The 11,132-nt window shown below is 34.6% G+C and overlaps 1 protein-coding gene across 1 annotated transcript; it reads right to left on the minus strand.

The window, feature by feature from the left end:
- Positions 1-8,807: 8,807 nt before the first annotated feature.
- LOC143606165 (zinc finger protein CONSTANS-LIKE 16-like) lies at positions 8,808-10,590 on the minus strand. The gene is made up of 2 exons (XM_077082024.1): positions 9,532-10,590; positions 8,808-9,193 (listed from the first exon to the last, which is right to left on the minus strand). Exons 1-2 carry the CDS (start codon positions 10,576-10,578, stop codon positions 8,933-8,935), a joined length of 1,308 nt encoding a protein of 435 aa, XP_076938139.1. The 5' UTR covers positions 10,579-10,590; the 3' UTR covers positions 8,808-8,932.
- Between the last annotated feature and the right edge of the window lie 542 nt (positions 10,591-11,132).

An 11,132-nucleotide genomic window follows, 5' to 3' on the forward strand; every position in this document is an offset into this window, starting at 1 on the left:
GTTTCCGGCGATTCAGAAGCTCAAAACACATCTTACCAAATCTCTTTACTATAAGTACTCGATTAAGCGTATAACAAGCTGCCGCTACTGCTTCAGACCAAAAGTTAACTAGTAATTTTGAATCAGAAAACATAGTTCGAGCCGTTTCAATCAAAGTCTGATTCTTTCATTCAGCAACCCCATTTTGTTGTGGAGTATAAGGAGTGCTGAATTCATGAAGAATTCCCCGTTCGTTACATTATTCTAGCATTTTTTTTTGTTCATGAATTCCGTCCCATTATCACTTCTGATACGACGAATTGGCAGATTGTACAATGTCTCCAGTTTCTTGAACAAAACCATAAGGGAATCATATGTCTCATCTTTAGATTCCAAAAACATCACCCATGAAAGTCTTGAGTAGTCATCAGTGACCACAAGACAATAAAATTCGCCTGTGATACTTTTGACATTAACTGGACCAAATAGATCCATATGAAGACGTTCAAAAGGTAAGTTGATGGAGTTGACAAGTTTCTTTGGATGAAGTTTCCTCATTTGCTTGCCCTTCTTACAATCCAAACATTCTTCAGTCAATTGAAAATTTCTCAAGTTAAATCCTTCTACCAGATTCCTGTGAACCAGGTGGTTCATTTTTCTCAAACTTATATGTCCCATCCGTCGATGCCATAATACAGATTCCCGTTCAGATGCTCTTGAGATGAAACACTAAGCAGAACCTGATGAAGTAGATGTCGAATTCATGTTCATGACATAAAGATCATTCACACGAGGAGCACGCATAATGATCCATTCCTCAGGTATTTTGAACCCGATTTCAAAATCAAACATTCTCGATCAGTAAAGTGTGTAGAGAATTGTTTATCACAAATCTGTGATATACTGAGTAGATTATTCTCCAACTCCGAAATATAGTTGACATTCTCGAATGTAACCTTTCCATTTGTTAAGGTTCCTTCACCAACAATCTGTCCACCTTGATTACCAGCAAAGCCGACATACCCTCCTCTTATTGATTTTACATAATTAAGCAAGTAAAGAGTACCCATCATGTGTCTAGAGGCTCCACTATCCATTATCCAACGAGAATCGTGGGATCTTGGAAGCCCCTGCACATACAGTTAACGGATTAGTGAAACAAGGAAACCCAAGCCTTCTTGGTCTTGGGTTGTTTAAAATGTTTAAACAACAACCTATCATCATCAACCTCTGAATCACTTGAATTATCACTTAATGTTGGTGACTCAGATGTAGATTTCACTTTCTCATCACAATCAGGCATTTTAACAACAGATTTTGGCACCCAGTTTTGACCAACAGATTGTTTCTTTTTATAAAATGATGTTTTACTTGTTTTTGAAATTGTTGATTTTAACACATCATTCTGAACAATCCTTTTAGCATCCACTGACTCATTTCTTTTCAAGATTTTTCACATTTTCAATTACACAGCCTGGTTTCTTATCACACATATAACCTAAACCAGGTCTCTTCCTCACAATCTTTTGAGATTTTTGAATAGAAATGTGATCTTGTTTGTATCGATTAGGACAAGCATAAAACACATGTCCAACCTCATTACAACCAAAACAACGTCTCCTGTCAATAAATTTATTGATCTGAGATGTTGATTCAACATGAGCACGTTCAGATTTTAAACGATAAAATTCATCATTTGACTATTTTCTGAATTCAATTGCCTTTTCAGACTCTGAAGTTTTACCAAGTACAAACTTTATCTTTTTCTCTTGAAATTGATTAACTCGCAAAGATTGCTTGTTATAGAAACTTATTTTTGCAAATCTTGTCGAGTTTTCAACTACTTTCTTTTGATTATCCAAACCACTCTTTTGATTACCCAACCCATGAGGTTTAACTACTTCCTTATTCAACACAGCTTCTACCATGTTTATTCCAGTTGCAGAATCACAACCAGAACTCTCATTATCAACAACTGACAGAAATATCATGTTGTGGCATGTTTATTTCCACATTAAGTGCCTTTTTCAAACCTTTTGGTTTCTTTGGAACATAATCATTCCACAAAGGTGGAGGCACAGCATGATAATCTTCTCTTAAGTTCTCGGTCTCATTATCCTCACTCTTTGATGATGTTTTGGGGATAATGTGATCAAGGACATATGACGACGCAGCGTAACTTACCAATTTTAGGTTAACTCGTTCAGTCTCAATCTTGAGTGTTTGAAGCTCAAGTTTGAGTTCTTTGTTTTCATCAATATGTCTGTTAATGGCAATCTGTTTGTCTTCAACCGTGTGCTTAAGCATTGAAATTGTCTTTTGGTTTTGTAAAATATTTTCCCAAAGACCCTTTTCACACGATTGAAGCTTCATGTCGGCCTCATTAACAACATTTAAATCAAACAAAGATTTATCATAGTGTCTCTTTAATTCTTTGATTTCTAGATTTTTAAAATCACATTCATAGCATGGTAATTCACATTTTTCACATAGATTTGAGTTTAGAATTACCTCATTGTCCATAAACGCTTGATCAATTACTTCTTCACTTGCAGTTTCTAAGTCAACATCAGTGATGTCTTCTATCACTCCTTCAACAAACTTATTCTCAACTATCTTTTCATCAACAGAAACGAACTCCTCCTTATCTGCTGGCTAGATGACGTCTTGAATTTCATCATTTTCTTCCTCATCAAAATTTATTTTTCCTTGTGGTACATCCTCCTTATAAAACCAACCTGCAAAACTTTCAACAATATCAGAAGGAAATAATGAGATAAGATAATCAAAAGGAACTTCATGAATTTTATCATAGGTTCGAGGAAGTTCATCATCAGAAGTATCACAAACGTCTTTTTCATTGTTGCTATCTTCATTCACATTCTTGTCTTCAACTGCATCATTAGCCTCTTGAGTCTCAGTCTCAACTTCATCCTTGTCATCAACCATTTTATCCATCTTGATCATACTTTCAGCAATAACCTCCTTTTTGTCCTCATCGACCACTTGAGCTACATTTGCTTAGAATACCGAACTCCAATTGAAGCCTTCATCAACTTGGGTTGTAGCTGCCTTTTGCTGCGAGGTTGATGCTTCAGAAGTTTTCTTCCCCTTTGATGATTCTCGCTCTGAATGATGATATATAGCTTGTTTATAATAATCTCGTCCAAAAGGGTTAGCAGCATTGTCATCCACACTTTTGCTAGTACATTCCCTTTTGAAATGTCCTTTCTCTTTGCAATGAAAACATCTAACTTTAGACTTGTCAAAGCCTAATTTAGAAGTGGTACCATCAAGCACGTTTCGACCAGTAATCTCTTTAAATCTTTATGCCCTTCTTATCACACTAGCCATGCACCATCTTATGTCAATCATCTCCATTTCCTCTGGGTCTATCTGGTCATAATCCTCTTTAGTCATGTTGTAATTTCCAATGCGACCCGCCACCATACACTCATATGATTCTAAAACAGATCCTAGAAAAGCCATGTGTTCCATGATAGTGTCAGTGGTCATATTTCCAGTATTCTTCAGATTTACTGCTATGTTGCATTGGATAACATCAGATTCCTTTGAACTAGAATCTTGAGTAATAGAAGTTATAACTACTACTATATTGAGGAGTAGTAGCAATATTTGTAACACAAGCTTGACTAATTGACTCAGCACAAAATGCAGTAGGAATCTTGGGATTTGGAGTAACACTTGAATGAGAATTTTTGTAATATAATCCCACATCTTGTGATACGACTGTAGATTTCATCTTTTGCTTCTTTCTCAGTTCCAAGTCATGAGCTTCAAGTTTCTCGATAAAGCTTGCCAAATTCAGACGGGCATAAGTAATGGGGTTTGATTGTTGAATCAAGAAAAAAGTGCCCCATTCTTCAGGTAAAGCATCTGCAAGTTTATCTATATACTCATACTCAGGCTTGTTAATCTTCAGCCTCTTCATCTCATTCACAAGATAACAGTATCTTTCAACCAATTGAGCAAATGATTCACACTTAACTTGAGTGAATATGTCAAATTCTTTCTTTAGCAAAGAAATTTTGATCTTTCTCATGTCGGGATTTCCACGATCTTTATTCAACAACGCTTACCATATTGAATAACAAGAACCATTGTGTTGCAGACAGTGTTTTAAAAACCGGTTCAAACCAGCTGATTGAACCGGTTAAACCGTATTTTGCACAGGACCCCGGTATTTTGACCTCGGTATTTTTGGCCGGTTTGCTAGAACATCGTACCAGCGGTTTTTTCTAAAATACCGATTTTTACCGGCAACTGGTTTTATGTCCAAGAAATTTTTGATATTTGCGGCTCATATTTTATCAAAATTACTTTTTACCTAACAATTAATATTCAAACGTGTAAACTTTAGGACTGTTTTTTTTTTAAATTGAGTGCTTTTGTATTATTTGGTTAATATGGATTAACTTTTGGATTATTTTTTATTATGAAATCATTTACTTTTGGGTTATTTTTGGAGTTAAAGTTGTATATATAGGAAATTGTAAGGTCAACTATTCAACCGGTTGAACCTCCCGGTATAACCCGGTTCAACCGGTTGTACCATTTTTTAACCAAAACCGGTACGTGTTAAAAACCGGTTTTTAAAACAATGGTTGCAGAAGTTGAAAGATCTCAGCTTTGATAGACTGTTGAAAGAGATTCAACATCTTCTTCTCTTTAAGAAATGAATCTTTATCTGCATCAGTAATCTGAGATAATCTGTAATTTTCTCCATTCTCATTCTTGGGAATTTTATACTCTTCCTCCACGACAGTCCATGTATCATAGTTCAACGCTTGAACATACGTCTCGAATTTGTCAGCCCATGAAGGATAGTCTTCCATTCTCAGAAGTTTAGGAGGCTTGTTGGAAGTTCCCATTTCATTTTCCAAACTAATATTCTGAAGTAGAATAGACGGCTGTGACACGAACGCACTCAGGTTTTCCATATTGAATAAAGTCAACCTTCTGGTCAAACGGATATGTCTCTTGTAACGGATATGAAGCTGGTCACTATGGGTCAACGTATAAGTGTGAGGTCAACGGATATGTTAGAACAACAAGAATGATCAACGTATATGTCCAAACCAATGTATATCTAATCTCAGTATAACATATGCAGCGTATATGTTATACGCCGTATATGTTACGTTTGATCAACATATACGTAGGTAACACATATCCGATAAATTTCATGTTGTTGGTAAATTTGGCTTTTGAAGATGTAAATGATGTAGGAATTGAATGAACTTTGGTAGGGTTTGTCACGGATAGGTAAAGAACAATAAGTGCAATTTTGAAGAACTTTTGACGGTGGAGTTTGAATGTAGATAGAAAAACCTTGAAAACTTGAAGTGTTCAAGCTAGTAACGAGCCAACAAGCTCTAATACCACTTGAAAAGGGGATGCGATCATGAAGTAAATGACAACAGGATCTCTATTTGTTACAGCTTGTACCTCAAAGTGTGAAATCCATTGAGATTGAACACATCCAAGTAAACATTAAGCTCATTTTCATATATATCAAGAATCAATACAAGATATGACATTTTGCACACTTTCTCTATCTGCTCTCTCTCTCTCTCTCTCTGACAATCACCAAAAGTCTAAGTAGAAACGCATAAGTCCCCTATTTATAGGAAACATTAACAAGCTCATTAAGTCCGTATAAGATATACAGCGTATATCATATACGCCGCATATGATATGCGTTGACTTGAAGACTTATGCGTTGATTAACAAACACAAACTATACATTTAACATTTTAGCCCTATACAATCATATCTAGTACATCTAAGACCCTAGTAATAGACATTATGTTCTAACAATATTCTTCATCAACACACCCAACAAGGGAATTCAGAGTGATCTAGGAGCGCTGCAGTTGTGGTTCCGATCTGAGAGCAAGAGAGAGAGAGAGAGAGAGGTGTTTGAATTTTGAAATGAGATTACGGTTTTCATCACACCCCGTGTTTGAAGTGCGGGCAGGCAAGTGGATTCAAAGCTGAGAGTTGTACCATAAGCATAGACAGTTGTAAAACTCTTAATTTTACGAGTTTTTATTAAATGACAAGTTTGCCCTTCCTATATGTATTTTAATATAGTATAGATATATATAGGGGAAGTATAAAATGAAAACCCACTTGAGTTGTGAAAACCCTTGAAAACCCTATGTAACATCATTTTTTTTTGTTTTTTTACACACGTAATATATGTTGTAACATTTAATACAAAATATCGAAAATAAAAAAAAAAGTATTGTTTTGCTATTTTTTAACATTTTTTACTAATTTTTATATATGTTTTCAGGAGAGAGAAAAAGTTATATTTATATTTACGTTTCTTATTCACTTTAATTGTGGAACACAAGATTTAAACTTTAATTAAAAACATGTGGCTGAAAATGAGTTTCTAGAGTTTTCACAACTCAAGTAGGTTTTTATTTTAACCTTACCCTATATATATATATAGGGAGAGGATCAAGAGAAAACTCACATTTAGAGAGAAAACTAAAAAACTTCTAAAAATTCCTAAAGAATTATTTTTAATTAAAAATAAAAAAATATTTTTAAAATTCTGTTTTAGCCATTATTCTTATATTTTCTTATATTTCACTCGAAAAATATAAAAAATAAAAATAAAATAAAATAAATCGCTGTAATGCACATACGTATTACTGTGCGATACCGTTGTATTACACATGTGTATTACTATGTATTTTTGATTTTAATAGTGTTTTATTGCATATATTCAATATTTGTGTATTGTATATGTGTAGTAGTGTTGTATTATATGGAAAAAAATAATAATAAAATAAAAGTCGATGTGGTGCACATATGCGTTAATGTTGTATTACACATACGTACTAACGTGTATTCGATGTGTGTATTAGTCTTATATTGCATATATACAATAGTGTGTATCAAATATGTGCAATAGTGTTGTATTCTATGCAATACAAACACTTTTGCATATATGCAATGCACACTATACCGACAAGGTTACCGACAAGTTTTTTTTTTTTTGAACCAATAACAACATATAAGAATAATGGAAAAAAAGAAACTTCAAAAAAAAAAATTTTAAAAAGTTAAAAATAGTTTTTTAGAAATTTTTAGGAGTTTTTAAGTTTTCTCTTTAAGAGGAGTTTTCACTAGAACCCATCCCTATATATATATATATATATATATATATATATATATATATATTAGTTATTATAAATTTAAATATATCAATGTCTACGAAACACGTATTTGAAACAAAGAATACAAAGAACCATATCAATATGTTTTGGTTACGGTTTCGACAAAAAACCGGTCGTAAAAAACCAGACCGCACTAGACAATGAGATAGTGATCTCGACAATTTGCAGTTTGCATGTACTTTTGGAAGATATCTCTGCAAACTGAGATATGCAGTTTTATGTTAACTTGGATCTGCATCATGAAAGCCTGAACACCTTAATAGGCCTGTAAACGAATCGAACGATCGGAACTATTCGTGAACCGTTCGGCGGGAAGTTCATTTATGTTCGTTTATTTAATAAACGAACGAACATGAACAAAAAATTTGTGTTCATTTAATTAAACGAACGAACATGAACACATGTTCCGTTTGTTCATTTATGTTCATGAACGTTCGTTTATGTTTGTTTATTTATGTAGTAATATTATCTAGATAGATAATCTGATTAAAGGTTTTATATTTGTTAATTTGCGTTCATTTAAGTTCATTTATGTTTATTTGTGTTCATTTATATTTGTTCATTTATGTTCGTTTATCTTTGTTCAATTATGTTTGTTTAGATTTTAAACAAACGAACACAAATGTCCCTTTTTATATAAACGAACATGAATATAAATATTTGTTCGATTAAGTGTCAGTGTTCTTTTAAAGTTAAATGAACGAACACGAGCTTGCCTTTGTTCGTGTTCATTCGATTCGTTTACAGGCTTTCATTATTCACATTGATGAATACATTGGTCTCAATCTATAGGCTTTGCCGATTTTATTTGTGTTCGTTTGTATTCGTGAACCGTTCGTGAATACATTAATTTCGTTAATGAACAAACACGAACATAATCTCGTTCAGTAAGTGTTCGTGAACCGTTCGTAAACACATTATTTTCTTAACGAACGAACATGAACAATGTCTTGTTCGTGTTCGTTCGGTTCGTTTACAGCCCTGCACTTTAACCTCTACAATGACATTGCATAACAACTTGCAGAAGTATAGATATATGCCCGGTCTATTAGTGTGCTAATAAGTCATGGAGTGTAATTTGTTAACGACTTTTATTTTGTTTCAAACATGAATGATAGACAAGAAAATATAATAAATATATATAAAGCGAGATAACCATCATAGTATTTTTAGTGTAAAGTCATAAGGATAAACTTATCGATTTATATATGTTTTGGCCGGCAGGTGGACTATGTGTTGGATATAACTAAACGAAGATCTCATACATGAATGAGAAACTACCAAGAAGAATTATGGTTGAGGAAGATGACATACGTGTACAGTATGACAATGACTAATTAAGTTACTATTTTTAGCCTTAAGGATCACTTAATAAAGTTTGAATTGATGTTGATTGGCGACCTTATTATGTTTGTATCCAAACTTTTTTATGTAGAAAATGTGTCCCAACAACGTGTGAGGTACTATTACTAGTTTAAATATTAAACTCAGGGGTCGCTTAACCTGGTGTGGTGCAGACGGGTACATCCCTTGTCAAAGTTAAGCCTCACCAATAAGTTACATATCATCAAAAACTAAAAAGAAATGCAAAGCATGTAAAATTGATTTCTCAGCTTCCATTTATTATTCAAATTTTGTATGAACATTCTTAATTAGCAAGACCTAATCAAGCACAAAGCTTAATTACCTTACAAAATTTTAAAATGGATGTGTTAGAAACATAAGTCAACTGTTAATTATTTGCTAAGCAAAGGAAAGCCTGAAGAAGATGACGCCCTCTTCACAAATCTTCCTTTCATTCTAGGCCTCTTCTCTGCATTCAGCTTCCGAACCTCGTACCTTATTTTCTTCGAAAACAACCTTGTTCGTCTCTTTTCTCGATATCTTGACACTCTCGCCTCCCTCCCACCGTCTAACATCGCCGGATTTCCTGTCATCATTCCCATATCACCATAACAGTGATGATGAAGATGATGATGTGGTATCCCACATCCACCCTGAAAATCAAAACATAATGTTAAACCGTCGTTTATGTTGATTTAGTTATTGGAGCATATTGGAATTGAATGAATCCAAGTATTTAATTTCCACTTTAATTTGTAAAACTGATGGAAGGGAAAAAAAAAAGTTTCTTTCTAAGTTATTTAGGTACGAGACTGCTACTTATAGGTGTTTTTTGAAACGTTCATAAGGGAACCGACGACTAAAAGTAAAAGAAGTCTCCCAAAACAACTAAAAGTAGCGGTCTTGTTTTTAAATAACCTACCAATTAAAAAAACTAATAAAAAAGGGCATATATATAATATATATCAGAAAGTAAGTACAGTTGACCTACCATGCATTCTGGCCAACAATCATCTGGATTCAATCCCGGCCGGTCACCGGTGGTCCATGGAGATCTTTGATCATCCCAAGCAGCAATGATACCTTCAAAATCTAGCTTTAATATTCTTGTTTTCTTCTTATTTTCACCATCATATTTTCCTATATTAATATCAACATGATCATCTTCTAAATCTTCATTCTCTTTCACCACCACCTTCTCATCTTTCTCCTCCCATAAAGGTATATCATAATCAAAGCTGAACTGAAATGGCTCTCTCATCATCTCCATTATTTCAAACTGCATTTGATCTTCCTCAACCTTCACTCTCTCCAAACTCTTTTCAGAATCTTTCTCTTTGCAATCCACCAACCCTATTCCCTCCATTGCAAATGACTCATCATCAAGACCTTTTCCTAGTAAGTTCTCCACATCAGCAGCAAACTCCGCTAACTCCACGTCGGATGGAAGTATCAACCCATTCAAGCTATTCAAATCGAACGTCATTTTCGACCCATTGTGATGATTCGAATCCACCGGAGAAGGAGTTGTCACTTCGGGTTGTTTCACACGCGCTGTCTTCTCATTCGAGTTCCCAGACAGACAAAGCTCGGCCGAGAAGGGGTCAAAGACCGGAACCTGATACAGAAGTTGCTCTTCACATGACACGGTGGTCGGTTCATCACTTCCGACCTCCGGGACTAAGTGAAGAGGAGTAATGAAACTCATAATGCTTTCATCTGATTTTGTTGTTTGTCGGGAACCATGTTTCTGGTTCCCTCCCCGTGGCGTCCTAGGTTTCTTCATGAACCCTTGGTGCCACGGTGGTGGTGCAGGCTTATCTAAAGATGATAGTTTCAATGAAACTATCTTTAGACGAAGCCTTTCATGACGGCGAGCCAAAGGGTTTGCTGTATGAACTAAACCATTGCACGACTGGCATAAGAAAGCGTCATCGGCAGCACAATACCACCGAGCACGCTTTCTAATACAGTGGTCACACGCCCTCGCCGTTTTTTCTCCTACAACGTTGGCTAATTTTGTGTCAGATGAGACCATCGGGTAGGGATTTTAAAAATAAGAACTTTGTGTTTGAAACTTGAGATATTTTTCAAGAAAAAGTGTGTAAGGATTATAGTTTTGGGTTGTGGGTAGACCCCACTGTGTGCACTTTTACACAGAACACTGTGGAAAACTGAAAGGGTTTATAAAGAAGCTACGGTCGATCTACTGGTGTAGTTCGTGTAGGTCCCACAAAAAGGCCTTAATTTTTTGATTGGCTACTTTATGAACTCCCATCCTTCATCTTGTTTTGCTATTGGTTACCTTTCCATTCAATGGATTTCTTGTGGGGTCCACATGTAATGTAAGAGTATATGTATATAAAACAAATAGATAATATTATTAACTTGTTCATCATGTTAAAAATCAACCGGCAATTCTCCTTTCTGGTTGTTTAACTGTTTTACTATTAGGACTTTTTGGACATTCATCACAATCAAAAACATGCATACTATATATAAAAACCTTAAAACACACCTTTGCATCACTTCAACATTAAAGAAATTAGGTAGAGCGATAAACCTTGAGTAACAAAAAAAATATAATAGTGA

This window comes from Bidens hawaiensis, unplaced genomic scaffold (genome assembly GCF_021521415.1).
Source record: "Bidens hawaiensis isolate Kalapana, Puna unplaced genomic scaffold, B.hawaiensis_p1.1 tig00073319_1, whole genome shotgun sequence".
In the NCBI taxonomy this organism is placed as follows: domain Eukaryota; kingdom Viridiplantae; phylum Streptophyta; class Magnoliopsida; order Asterales; family Asteraceae; genus Bidens; species Bidens hawaiensis.

Excerpts from the sequence above, each read along its gene's own strand:
- LOC143606165 (XM_077082024.1), bottom strand. The coding sequence starts at position 10,578 with ATGGTCTCATCTGACACAAAATTAGCCAACGTTGTAGGAGAAAAAACG. Across the intron at positions 9,194-9,531 it reads ATTGTTGGCCAGAATGCATG|GGTGGATGTGGGATACCACA; the intron begins GTAGGTCAACTG and ends TTTGATTTTCAG.